At 36.7% G+C, this 13,802-nt stretch overlaps 1 protein-coding gene across 3 annotated transcripts in view; it reads left to right on the top strand.

Annotated features, from left to right (window-relative positions):
- nbeaa (neurobeachin a) overlaps window positions 1–11,905 on the top strand; it is a 136,736-nt gene extending 124,831 nt beyond the window's left edge. For all 3 annotated transcript variants that reach the window (XM_077242264.1, XM_077242263.1, XM_077242262.1), the window contains 19 exons: window positions 543–689; window positions 1,646–1,782; window positions 2,004–2,121; window positions 2,224–2,326; window positions 2,478–2,593; window positions 2,713–2,825; window positions 3,991–4,131; window positions 4,246–4,365; window positions 4,452–4,604; window positions 4,819–4,986; window positions 6,007–6,096; window positions 6,634–6,826; window positions 6,903–6,974; window positions 7,443–7,598; window positions 7,691–7,861; window positions 8,597–8,698; window positions 9,503–9,699; window positions 9,789–9,940; window positions 10,084–11,905. In XM_077242264.1, the coding sequence (XP_077098379.1) occupies window positions 543–689; window positions 1,646–1,782; window positions 2,004–2,121; window positions 2,224–2,326; window positions 2,478–2,593; window positions 2,713–2,825; window positions 3,991–4,131; window positions 4,246–4,365; window positions 4,452–4,604; window positions 4,819–4,986; window positions 6,007–6,096; window positions 6,634–6,826; window positions 6,903–6,974; window positions 7,443–7,598; window positions 7,691–7,861; window positions 8,597–8,698; window positions 9,503–9,699; window positions 9,789–9,940; window positions 10,084–10,174 (2,540 nt within the window). In that variant the 3' untranslated portion in view covers window positions 10,175–11,905. The remainder of the gene's footprint in view (window positions 1–542; window positions 690–1,645; window positions 1,783–2,003; window positions 2,122–2,223; window positions 2,327–2,477; window positions 2,594–2,712; window positions 2,826–3,990; window positions 4,132–4,245; window positions 4,366–4,451; window positions 4,605–4,818; window positions 4,987–6,006; window positions 6,097–6,633; window positions 6,827–6,902; window positions 6,975–7,442; window positions 7,599–7,690; window positions 7,862–8,596; window positions 8,699–9,502; window positions 9,700–9,788; window positions 9,941–10,083) is intronic.
- The last annotated feature ends 1,897 nt before the right edge of the window (window positions 11,906–13,802 follow it).

The raw sequence follows: 13,802 nt of genomic DNA, 5'->3' as shown, positions 1-13,802 counted from the left end.
AAAAAAAAAATTGTTAAACAGTCACATTCTTTACAGAAAAAATTATATCTGTGATATGTTTTAAATCTAGACTTGTTTTAAGAAACTGTCTGATATTATTATAGATTTATGAAATGAGAAATTAAAGTAAAAAAAACAAGGTGATGTTTGTATTTAACATTATAATGCTGTAATTTCTAGCTTACTTTTGACCTATTTGTATATTTACCAATTTATTATTATTATTGTAATAATACCGTTTGTTTGTTTACTTTTTTTATTTATATTTATATAGTTGTGATAAATATGTACATATTAAAAACAAATAGTGTTGCACAGTATTTATATATACTGTATGCATATATAGGTAAAAAACCCATATATATATGTGGATTTTTACCTATTTAGTTTATTATTATTAATAATTCTTTATATTTTTTATATTTTGTTAGATTCATTTTTAATCTAACAAATTCAATTCATTTTATAGTTGTGAACAATATTTACCAATAAAAATAAATAAAAAACAGATAAAATGTCATTTATTTATTGTGTATGGACAGGCCCTGAGGAAGAAGAAGGCATGAAGTCGAAGAAGTCGTTCCGCAATCATTCGGTGGTGAGTCAGAACCCTGAGACGGAGCTGATGTTGGAAGGAGATGATGATGCCGTCAGTCTTCTGCAGGAGAAAGAGATCGACAACCTTGCAGGTATTCAGCGTCGCTGATACACTCAATAGTCTGTTACTCAGAAGCTGCCTCCTCAAATCCTATAGTAAGGCTGCCATAGCACTGCTAAACAAAGGAGTCTTAAAGACCAGTCTGCACCAACAGCGCCGCTCTCGCTGTTCATGTGGAAACCATTAGTGTGCTGGTTCTTTGATGTGTTGTTGATGCATGTGCTAATGTATTCCAATGTACTTTATTCCTAGTGGCTTTTCGTCCGAGGGTGTTTATCTCAAGAGGCAAGTTTGGTCTTTTGGTAAACAAGTATGCTAATTAATGTCTGAGCCCAGAACAAGCTCCAGCCCCCTCCGCCTTTTGATGCCGATCTCAACTGAATCCGCACAAGAGTGTGATTATGAGCATACATGCTACATCTGATTTTGACATTGAATGTCTGAATCACTAAATTAACCAATTAACGCTTATCAAAGTAACCACTTATTCATTATCTTAATGAGCCGTTGACTGTATTTAACATATTATGGCAATTCAATAATTATTTAATTAAACTAATAAGCTTGTTTCCCTTAGATTTTTCTTTTTTACAGAATACTTTCTTAGTCAGCGTGAGCAAAGAGGTCTATGTCTTTTCATCTCAATGTGAAAAATGTGTTAGAATTCGAAGGTCTTTGATCGTGTGCTCTCAGATTTTCACCTGAGCAATAAATGCTATGTGACAAATCGCTAAGCTGTAGGAAAATAACATCTTGATAACAGAAATCAGCTGATGGCACCATTAAAATGCAAATTATTAAAGATGAAAGACACTTTTTAAAACTAGACGATGTTGTTATCAGTTACAATCATCAAACTGATTTAGATCTAAAAACTTTGCTGGTCTGGAAATCTCAAGTTATTGGAAAATCTAACCGTAATCACTAATCCAGGACTCAAGACTTTTATATGTTGAATTTCTTATTGTGTGGCGTGGTTTCTTTCAGGTCCGGTGGTTTTGAGCACGCCGGCCCAGCTCGTTGCTCCCGTGATTGTTGCTAGAGGGACGTTGTCGATCACCACAACTGAGATCTATTTTGAGGTGGACGAGGATGATCCAACTTTCAAAAATATTGATGCAAAGGTATGTGCCACTGCCAGTTTCACCCTATGAGTTATAGGCTCATTTTTCTAACATTGGAGATTACATTTTTTATTTAACACAGAATTGTTGAAGATTTTATCAGTTGATATGAATATTATCCAGTCAGAATTTCAGGATCATTGCCGTTGCTATTGTCTCAAACGCTGTCTTCTTTGCTAACTACAGTTCATTTGTTTGTATCTAAATGCTGTGTTTGTCAGGTGTTGGCGTATACTGAGGGTCTGCATGGGAAATGGATGTTCAGTGAGATCAGAGCAGTTTTTTCCAGACGCTACCTTCTCCAAAACACTGGATTAGAGGTCTTCATGGCCAACAGGAGTAAGACGTCAACATGCCAAACAGCAAAGTCAAATTGTTGTTAAATTCAAGTTTTGTTTTTTTTAATAACACTGTTTTTTTTCCATCATGTCATTTCCACAGCATCCGTCATGTTCAACTTCCCAGATCAGGCCACAGTAAAGAAGGTAGTGTACAGTTTACCTCGGGTTGGCGTTGGCACCAGCTATGGCCTCCCTCAGGCAAGGTAAGGTCTTAATATTGAAACTGATTCTGTATTTGAGATCAGTTTAGGAGTGGTTCTTATTTTTCCAAACATTTAACTGGTAACTAATAGTAAATGTGTTATTAGCCAATGCTAATTGATTGTTCTTGTTATTTTGCTGTTTCTCCCATAGACGGATCTCTCTGGCGACGCCAAGGCAGCTCTTTAAATCATCTAATATGACTCAGAGATGGCAGCGGAGGGAAATTTCAAATTTTGAGTATCTCATGTTCCTCAACACTATTGCAGGTACGATTGTTATTTTCTGCACAAATAAGTTTCCTTCAATTGCACCTAATATTTTCATATAATAAATGTAATAAGTTACCTGCTCTCACACAGCATGCCCGGTTGTTATTCGTTTGCAGGGAGGACCTATAATGATCTGAACCAGTATCCTGTCTTCCCCTGGGTCCTGACTAACTATGAGTCAGAGGACCTGGATCTCACCCTGCCTGGGAATTTCCGGGATCTCTCAAAGGTGTGCCACTCCTGTCTTTTACCATAACTAATTTAAAGCGACACAAATCGGCCAGAATTTAAGAATGAATCGTAACTAAATGTTTCAAATCCCACTGTTTGTTTTAGTTATTTTAATTTTAGTTTATTTAAATGTTATATAATTATATATACACTGTTGTTCAAAAGTCGGTACGATTTTTTTATGGTTTTGATTGAAAGATCTCTGTTCACCAAGGCTGCATTTATTTGATCAAAAATACAGTAAAAAACTTTATTATTGTGAAATATTATTACAATCTAAAATAACTGTTTTCTGTTTTAATATATTTTAAAATTAATGTGATGGCAAAGCTGTATTTTCAGCATCATTACTCCAGTCTTCAGTGTCACATGATCTTTCAGAAATCATTCTAATGTGCTGATTTGGTGCTCAAGAAACATTTCTGATTATTATCAATTATCAATGTTGAAAACATTTGTGCTGCTTAATATTGAAATATTGGAAACCATGATACTTTTTCTAGGATCTAAAAGATAAAAAGGACGGCATTTATTTGAAATAAAAAATTGTTGTAACATTATAAATTAATTTACCATCACTTTTGATCGCGTTAATGCATCCTTGATAAATAGAAGTATTCATTTTGAAAAAAAATGATTGATTCTGAACATTTGAATCGTTGTGTACATAAAATAAATAAAACATTTTAAATATAATAGCATACCCAACATTCAGAGACCTGAATCCAAAGTGGACTATAGTTTTTTTTTATATATATTTGAATTTATTAGAAGGATTAACCCCTTGAGATGTATCATCTTGTTTTCGAGGGGGTCCTTTTAACACAATTACAACATAAAATTAAAACATAACAAGATTACAATTAACAGTACATCAACATAGGGGTGTCCTGACTTATGCAACCTGTATTAGGGAAGAACATTTATTTATTTACAATACATTATTCATCCACAAAGAAAATTGGTGTCCTTAAAGGTTGGATTTTTCCTCATTTTTTAAATTAAGGCATTAAGCTCAATTTCCAAAAGATTATTTTTTTATTCCTCTTTTTAGTCAACTTTAGCATGGGTGTGTTCACTTATGCTAGGCATTGTGTATATATATATTAGTCAATTGGTTCGTATAATAACAGAATTCCTTTCTCTCTTTCCTGTTAATGTAGCCAATCGGAGCTCTTAATCCAAAGCGAGCCGTGTTCTATGCCGAGCGCTATGAGACATGGGAGGACGACGGAACGCCGCCCCATCACTACACATCACTCTACTCCACCGCGGCGTCCACTCTCTTCTGGCTCCTCAGGATAGTGAGTCCTCACTATAGTCCGTTTTCATTGTATTGTCTCCCGCAACTTCAAAATCTTGATTGTTTTAACAAAAAGCTCTTTATGAAACCCTAACCGACTTTCTCAATCTCACAGGAACCCTTCACCACATTTTTCTTGAATTGCAATGACAACAAGTTCGACCATCCTGACCGGACGTTTTCTGGCATCGCACGCTCTTGGCGAAGTTGCCAGAGGGACACGTCTGACGTTCGGGTGAGCTAAAGTTTGTTAGGTAAAAACGGTGCTGTAACTGATTGTGTTTCTGTGCTGTGTAGTCAACATGTTTGTTTGTGCGACAGGAATTGATCCCTGAGTTCTACTACCTCCCTGAGATGTTTGTGAACAGCAGCGAATATGACCTGGGGCTGAGAGAGGACAGAACAGCCGTGTGTGACGTGGAACTACCAGTCTGGGCCAAAAAACCAGAGGATTTTGTTCGCATCAACAGGATGGTGAGGGCTGGAAAGATTATGTGTGCATCTTTTTTTGGAGGAAACCTTTGATTTTCTCAAATGTGTCAAAAATTAAAGTCAGAGTAGGCCAATTCCCTGAACGCAGCAGCTCTATATAAACTTTGAACCTCATGAAGCCTTTACAAGGCTAGTAATTTCTTTCTGAAGCCCTGATTGTTCCCCGTATTAACCCTGTGTTCCTCTGCCGTGTCAGGCGCTGGAGAGTGAATTTGTGTCCTGTCAGTTGCACCAGTGGATCGATCTCATCTTCGGCTACAAGCAGAAAGGACCGGAGGCCATAAGGGCTCTCAATGTTTTCCATTACTTGTCTTACGAGGGCTCCGTGATCTTGGACACCATCACAGACCCTCAGCTCAGAGAGGTAAGACCCCTCGTCTCAGAGGTCAGTGAGCATCGATATAATGGAGGATGTTGATATATGAACTTGTTCTACGGGTGTGAATCACATTAAGCTGTTTTTTAATGGGTTTCTATTAGACATTGACCAATATTGTTTTTTTTCTCCTGAAAGATAGTGATTTTCCCAATACAGATTTATTATTATATATGCTTTATTTTATTTTTACATTTTAGTGTTTCAATCATGTATGCCGAATGTAATGCAGACTTTTATTTTAGTAAAAATAGTAAAAATAAATAAAACAACATTAAATATTACTAGTGCTGTCAAATTGATTAATCGCATCTAACGTAAAATGTTAGATGCAATTACATAATATTTGTGTGTATATGTATTATTATATTTATATATTACTCTGTGTGTATACACGCAGACACAAACAGAAATGTATATAATATATATAAATATAATAACATATATACACACATATATATCATGTAAACAAAAACTTTGTTAGATGCAAATAATTGCGATTAATTGATTTGACAGTACTAAATATTAAACATTCAATAATTTATTAATAATAATAATTCATCTTAAAATGCTTAGTCAATAATTAAGATTAATTATTGAAAAAATGCTTATTATCATTTTTATACATTTTAAAAACAAGATTACCACTAAGCAATTCTTATCGAATTAAAATATTGTATTGTTATTAAACATTACTATTATTAAACAAATTAAAATACTGAAATAATTTACCTGTGAACACCATTGTTTCCTGTTTAGCAAACAAAAGTGCAGTGCTGTTGTTATTCATCAGTAGACCTGATATTAGAACCTACAGAATATTGGTTTTAAAAAAATGGATGAATCTTGATCATCAGTCTTTAATGTTGTCCCGTCAATATCCTTCTCTCCTCCATCCAAAATGAGTGAATATGTATTTAATTTGTAAACGCAGTATGCTAACAGCTGTGCTCTGCTCGTCTTTCCATGTCTGTCTACTAAAGTTATGTGTGTTTTTTGTCTCTGTAGTCCACGGAGGCTCAGATTCAGTCGTTTGGACAGGCTCCGTCACAGCTGCTAATAGAGCCTCACCCTCCACGCAGCTCCGCCATGCACCTGGTGAGACTCCTTTAAAACAGCTCTTATATTACATCTCTTTTATCAATTATCTATATTAGATCTCTTTAAAATATTTCAATATTGTCTCTTGTTATTTAATTTATTACATCTTTCATCATGATTTGTCTTTATTATGTATGTTTATGTAGATCAGTATTACACTGTCTTCACTAGTTGCGATGGACCAAATTAGTATGACGTCATATATAAGAAACGCTAATCACTGGCAGGTAGTACATAAAATTCAGATTATCATGCAATAGATTTATCACATCACACCTGGTTTTACACCTAGCGAGGCTGCCTACGGTCGGATGTTATACACATCACCCAAACTCCTCCCCTTCCTGACAGTCCAAACCAACCCAAACCTGATCCTGAACTATATCCTTACCCAGAATCCTGCCCTGTGCTTTTCACCTTGTTTGCTCCATTGTAATATACCTTTCTAATTCCCTGTCCCTTCCTCTCTCCTTTACTTCCCTATTTTTCCTCTTCTTCCTCTTCCTGCTCCTCTTCCTCTCTTCTGCTCATCAGTGTTTCCTTCCTCAGAGTCCTCTGATGTTCAAGGACCAGATGCAGCAAGATGTAATCATGGTGCTAAAATTCCCCTCCAACTCTCCCGTCACGCATGTGGCGGCCAACACGCTGCCTCACCTCAGCATTCCCGCTGCGGTCACGGTCACATGCAGCCGGCTGTTCGCAGTCAACCGCTGGCACAACACAGTCGGTGAGTCGCAACATAACACTTCGTCTAAGGTCTTTGTTATTGTTTTTACACAAGATTAATGGCATGTTTTGTCCAGGTCTCAGAGGTGCTCCGGGATATTCTTTAGAACAGGCTCATCACCTCCCTATTGAGATGGACTCTCTGATTGGTGAGTTTCTCAGGTCATGTGTCCATGTGTTTTTACCTTTTACATCACTAGGGTCAGTTCTGAAATTCCTTCAGTTGATAGACTGATAAAGCATGTCTTTAAACCAAAGACTTACAAAGATGCTCATAATATACTCATATTACTTACTAATAAGAGAAAGTGCAACACGGCACGCAATATGGCGGAATAGAAGCTCCAGTTGCATATATGCATGAAATTACATAAGAAACAACATTTATTGGACAGTTCGTGTCAGACTTTGTTGCTGATTTGAAATATGTAATTGAAATGTGAGTATGGCAAGCAGTTTTTGAGATTTCAGGATTTCCCCATTCAAGCATTTGGTCTTGGATGCCCGAAATAGCTGCCCGGAGGTGTTGTAAATATGGCTGCCGAGTAAACAGATTTTCCTTGACGGTCTTTTTTTTTTTAACTCAATAATCACACATGGTCTGTTTTCTTTCCCAGCCAATAACTCTGGCATTACTAAAAGGCAGATCACAGATTTGGTGGATCAAAGCATCCAGATCAACACGCACTGCTTTGTGGTGACAGCTGACAACCGCTACATCCTGGCGTGTGGATTCTGGGACAAGAGTTTCCGTGTTTACTCCACCGAGACAGGTGTGTGTGTCTTTGTTGATTTCGTATGGCAAATAGCACATATAAAATACTTTCACCCTTTACTACTGCTGACCTGGTCACTCTTCATTCAGGGAAGCTCACTCAGATCGTGTTTGGCCACTGGGATGTGGTGACTTGTCTTGCGCGATCTGAGTCCTACATTGGGGGCGATTGCTACATCGTCTCCGGCTCACGGGACGCGACCCTTCTGCTGTGGTACTGGAGCGGACGACACCACATCATCGGAGACAATCCCAACAACAGTGAGCACAATGCTTTTAACCAACTGAGCCTGTGCACATGAGCATTGCTTTGATTAACACAACTCCATGCTCACCAAGGCTGCATCTGATCACAAATACATTAAAAACAGTAATATTGTACAATATTATTTCCATTTAAAATAACTTTATTTTCATATTATTTGAAATGTAATTTATTCCTGTGATGGCAAAGCTCAATGTTTAGCATCATTACTCCAGTCTTCAGTGTCACATGATCCTTCAGAAATCATTCTAATATGCAGATTTGGTGCTCAAGAAACATTTCCCATATTGTTATAAATGTTGGGAACAGTTGTGCTGTTTAATATTTTTATGGAAACCATTATACATAATGGTTATATATAACATTTATACATATATATATTATTTTTTTCAGGATTCTTTGATAAATGGAAAGCAGTATAAATCTTTTGACACTTTTGGTCAACTTAATGCTTCCTTGCTGAATAAAAGCATTCTTTCTTTTTTTAATCTTACTTGCCCCAAACTTTTTGTAGTGTAGTGTATATGATTTCACATACATATTTTAATATTTATTTGACTTATATTGAGATTAAACTACTAGAAAAATTATTTCTAAATATATCAACAAACATTCCTGTTTATGTTGCATTTTCTCTCTTTATTCCATGACATGAGTTTTAGTTATGTGGCTGTTAATGGAGTAGATTTTTAAGATACCAGAACCTGACCGTGTGTTGTGTTGTGTTGCAGGTGATTATCCAGCACCTAGAGCTGTTCTGACAGGCCATGACCATGAGGTGGTGTGTGTGTCAGTGTGTGCTGAACTGGGACTTGTCATCAGTGGGGCCAAAGGTCAGTTGGAGAGGAAGCTATATGAATAATGAGCTATTTGTAGACTAGTATTGGTTTGCAAGAGAATTCATAAACCCATTGCAGATAAGGAATTAATTAAATCTTAACTATCTCCCCGCCACTGAGGCAATTCTCCGGCTTTCCTTGTTTTCACTGTTATATGGTAGGGGCGCTATTACACAACTTCTGAAAGAGTATCTCCTGATCAAAACACATGCGAGGAACATGCAGAAACAAGCGATCTCATATGTAATCATAGGCATATGTAAAATAAAGCGATTGTCAACATTAAACAGCATATAAGTCAAAACTACCTGATGTTACTGAATGAAATGTCGACCCAGGACAAACTGGGAATGTGAAGCTTTGGGGGTGTTGATGGACTCGATCTACTCGTTTTGATCAAAGTTCTGAATCCGATCCAGATATAGCCTTTTACAAATAAAATTCAGCTTTTTGCTTAAAATTCTACTTTTATTTTGAAACTTACCCACATTCAAGTGTTGGTAAAAAAAAATTTTTTTTTTAATTTGCAGAAAATGGTAGAATTTTTTAGTGTTCAAAATCAGAGGGTCTGTTCTTTCTTTTGATATATTGCATGTTCAGACATTCATATGGCAAAATATTATGGGGGCCATGTAATTTGATCAAAATGATCAAAAACGCTGGCAGGGAAAGAGTCAAAGATTTTTATTTACGATTTTTTAAATGATTATTACTTTCTCATTTCTCAATTATTTAAATGTCTGTGTTTGCTTTCTAATGACAGAATTGATCTGTTCTTGATGTTAACTTGATTTACAGAGGGGCCATGTTTGGTGCACACCATCACAGGAGATTTACTGCGGGCCCTGGAGGGCCCCGAGAACTGCCTCCAGCCCCGCCTGATCTCTGTGTCCAGTGAGGGCCACTGTATCATCTACTATGAGAGAGGACACTTCTGTAACTTCAGCATTAATGGAAAACTCCTGGCCCAGATGGAGATCAATGACTCCACACGCGTAAGAGGAGACATACATGTTTGAACAGAAACAAATACACGTTCACATTAAACAGTCTCCATATTTATCTTCACTTTATTTCCCCTCAGGCCATTCTGTTGAGCAGTGATGGTCAGAACTTGGTAACAGGAGGTGATAACGGTGTTGTTGAAGTCTGGCAGGCCTGTGACTTTAAGCAGCTGTATATTTACCCCGGATGTGATGCAGGCATCAGGGCTATGGACCTATCCCATGACCAGAGGTGAGCATACCTCAACTACGGGGATTAGGTCATTTTAACTATCTAGTGCTTTTATTATATAGATAACATTTATAATATATTTACTTATGTATGTTATGGAAATGTATCATTTGAATGAATGTATTTTATCTATATATTTGCAGGACTTTGATCACTGGGATGGCGTCGGGCAGCATTGTGGCGTTTAACATTGATTTCAATCGATGGCACTACGAACATCAGAACAGATACTGAGACAGAGACAGGAGGAGAGAGGGACCTTGTTTAGGGCTCGCAGATGAAGCAGTGAGAAGGGTCGAGTTCATATCCTGCTAGACAGTTGATGGTGTGTCCCTGTAAGTTCAGGGTGGAGTCAAACCCAGATGAAAACACAAGACATATCTCTAACGTTACTTAGACCTTTAGGGTTGTCCTTCACTCCCCACATACTATGATGAGTTGCCTAAAGTCCTTTTGTCTGCAAAGATCATCGTACAGGATCGTAGCCAGGAGGACGGCAGGACTGGATGGACTGTAGCGCAGTTCCCAAGCAGAAGAGGCTTTGAGATTTTTCGGGAGGGTTAAGGGAGGGAGGGGGGGGGTTCTGGGGTGAGATTAAGATCCAACGGTGAACTTAATCTTTGTAAATACGAACTGCAACGGCGCAGTTCTTCACTGCAAGGGGATAAAAATCATACTTCCCGCTCGCTCTCCATTACGGAAGACCCCATCACCTTTGATTTATTAATGACTTGCAGTAAGATATTGTGTAGTTCCAACGAAATGATGATGAAGGCCTGCCGATTCACAGGGAGGAAGTGAACTGATCTGACAGGAAACAAGCTTCTCTTTTCTCTTTGTATATTTGGTAATTGTTTTGTCATATATGTAAATATTGTGATGGTTAGGAAAGCCAGGCATGTAAGCGGGCCATAAAAAAGAAAATAAAGAGGAGAAAAAAAGCAACAAAAAAAGAAAAAGAAACCCTCCCTCACTCACACGTTTCATTATTTATGAGAGAAAAAAATATTAATGTTGAAGTTTTTGTATCAGACACTTTGCACCGGTAACATCCCATAATTTATCGACGTGTTAGGATTTTTTTTGTTTGTTTACTACCATATTTAGGCCCATTCTCTCTTGTATAATTTGTGCATTTGATGTTTGTTGTATTTAAATAATTAATATTATAATCATATGTGATGATTACGTTGTACAACCACAGCCACAGTAAGCAATACCCTTGTAGCCAAGAGTGACTGCAGAAACGCAGTTTAATACGTGGATTAAGATATTTGAAATCCGCATACACGCATACTGAGACTTTTTTTTTCATCCCCCTCCTAAAAAGTGTGAGAAAAGAGTGAGAAGGATATTTTTTCAATCAGCAACACTATGATACTGAAATATAGGCTAGTTGTTTTACTACAGAGGTGCAATTACTAGTCAGCTGGAGACTTAAATGGAATTCAGAAATGAAAAAATGAACAAATTATGCAAAGAATTTGTTGATCTGCCTTGGCATTGGCCATTGGATGTGAATATAGATGACACAGAGGCGCATAATTAACATGCAGGCCTGTCTCAGTGTTGGTGAGTGGTCAGTACTGTATATTTGATTTGATTTGTACATTTGCTAAATATTTTTTGTTAATTTATTTTGCAAGATGTATCTAATCATGATGATTGCATATAATTTTAATTTATTACTTTATTTTATTTGTCTGCATCGTTTGTGGAAAGGAGAGGAATAGTTTATTGGCAGGAAGTAAATAGTGGATGATTTATTTCATTGATTCAGATGTAATTTTTCAATTCAGTCCCCACCTGCTGTTTCATGCATTTGCTGCAACTTGAATAAGCCAGAATCTCACAGGTGTCTCTTAAAATGTTTAAATATTAATTCATGCCAATATATAGATCAATAACTGTAAAATAAAATTGTTTCCTTTTTGTCGTATTTACAATAAAACAAGCCAAAACATCTTTGAGGTATTCGTATTTCTTTCTTTAAACACTTGACAGTCATTAATTCAGTGGTCACATACTCTTGTTTTTTTTGCTCAAAAAATGATTTTTTTTGTTCAAAATGCCCGAAAAGAATACATACACATGCACAGATGGTTTATCTTTAATGGCATTTAGTGATAATATCGATTAGTTTGTTTTGTTTGCTTACTTAGCTTTATCAGGCAGATGTCAGCGTTCAAGAGTTTTAGCGGATTTAAAATATATTGAAAAAAAAATATATCTGGTCAAATATTTTATTGTTTAATCGTTTACAATCAAGCATGTTACTGAGGCTTGCAAAAAAGGGAACAGAAACATTTTGCCGAAATCATTGTGAAAATCTTCTTTAATAAAATTTTTAAAAAATAGCTTATTTGTTAACAAAATGAGGAAATATTTTTATTTAATTTTTTTTAAACATTTTAAATTTGTTCCAAATATATTTTATCAAGTGGGTACAAATCAACCGCTCAGCCTTTGACATTACAATTATTTGTATGAAATTAAATTAGGCTACAGTCACGTGAACAGTGAAACGTTCTGGTGCGCAGAACAGAAAAAGGCAGGGGAAATGTAAAACAATGCACGAGAACGCTAGTTACGCATGTAACTGTGGTTCAGTGAATTCTGGATGACCGCCAGAGGCAGTGTAAACACTATGGATTATTGCAGCACCCAGTAGTATGTTCCTGCACAACCGGCTGCAGTTTCAGGACCCCAGTTTTAGGACCGCAGTTTCAGGACCCTAGTTTTTTTGTGACAGCAGCGCCACCTACCGAACTAGATGATATAGCGGCGGCAGCGGTTTCAGGACCGCAGTTCTAGGATCCAGGTGGTTTAGTTTGTACATAGTATCAAGATCCACCTATTATCTTAAGTCTTGTTAGAAAAAAAATTATATATTAACAAAGAAGATTATGGAATAGAAAAGCTCCTACGGCAGGTGGATTAGAGTAAGTAGCATCAAGCTACATGACACAATTTAAAATATTAATATTACACTTTTACTTAAAGCTCACTTTAAACCACCATCGAGTATTTGTATCATATTCCGGTCGCGGTTTAAAATGGTTTTAAGTTAAAAAAAAGATGTTGAAATATGTTATATAGCATTTTATATGCAGCTAATGGCAACACCTTGCTTAGCAATACTGTAAACATTCTTTATTCATATGAAAATATCGAAAATCACACACAAACCACATATACTCGAAATCGTGCATTTATTAGCTTCTTTTTTCAGGTGAAGAGATGTGTCTTAGCTTTGTTATCACGAAGGTCAGAATGAGGAAGTGTACACAGCAGCGCGTCATGCAGTAAGGGCAGGATTATAGGCCTATTTCACAAAAATGGCCGCCAAGACCGGAAGTAGGGTAAACTATTTTCCGGTGAAAGCGCTAGCAGTTGCAGTCGGAGGACAAATGCGGAGACTAAAAGCGGTCCGTCCTGTTGAGTACCTTTTTATGTTTCAACCCAAAGAAGAAACAGATGATTGACAGCTCTATAACGAATAAGAGAGCGCAGAGAACTGACGCAAATCAGGAAGAGGAGAGATAGATCCATAGGCATATCTCACTGTGTTCGCTGTTTGAGCTTTAGATCGCATAATTTAGTGGAACATGAAAATCATTATTTCTCCAAATATGTGCACCATTGGACTAAGAGCCCTGGCGGATGCTGTATGTATGTGAACACAAATAAACCAGAGAAGACGTGAATGACTGCTTTATGAGTGATGATTTCTATTCAAAATAACGAATGTTACAGATTAATAATTTTGCACTCCTGTCATAAATTAAGAAATTAATGTCACTGCAAACCAGTTTTATCATAAACAGTGGTCAACTATCGAAGCTGGAGTTTTAAATATTTC

This window comes from Siphateles boraxobius, unplaced genomic scaffold (genome assembly GCF_051911475.1).
Source record: "Siphateles boraxobius isolate OS27281-9 unplaced genomic scaffold, OSU_SipBor_1 25, whole genome shotgun sequence".
NCBI classification, from domain to species: domain Eukaryota; kingdom Metazoa; phylum Chordata; class Actinopteri; order Cypriniformes; family Leuciscidae; genus Siphateles; species Siphateles boraxobius.
Note: the sequence above shows the minus strand (reverse complement) of the source record. Positions and strands in the feature narration are given on the sequence as shown.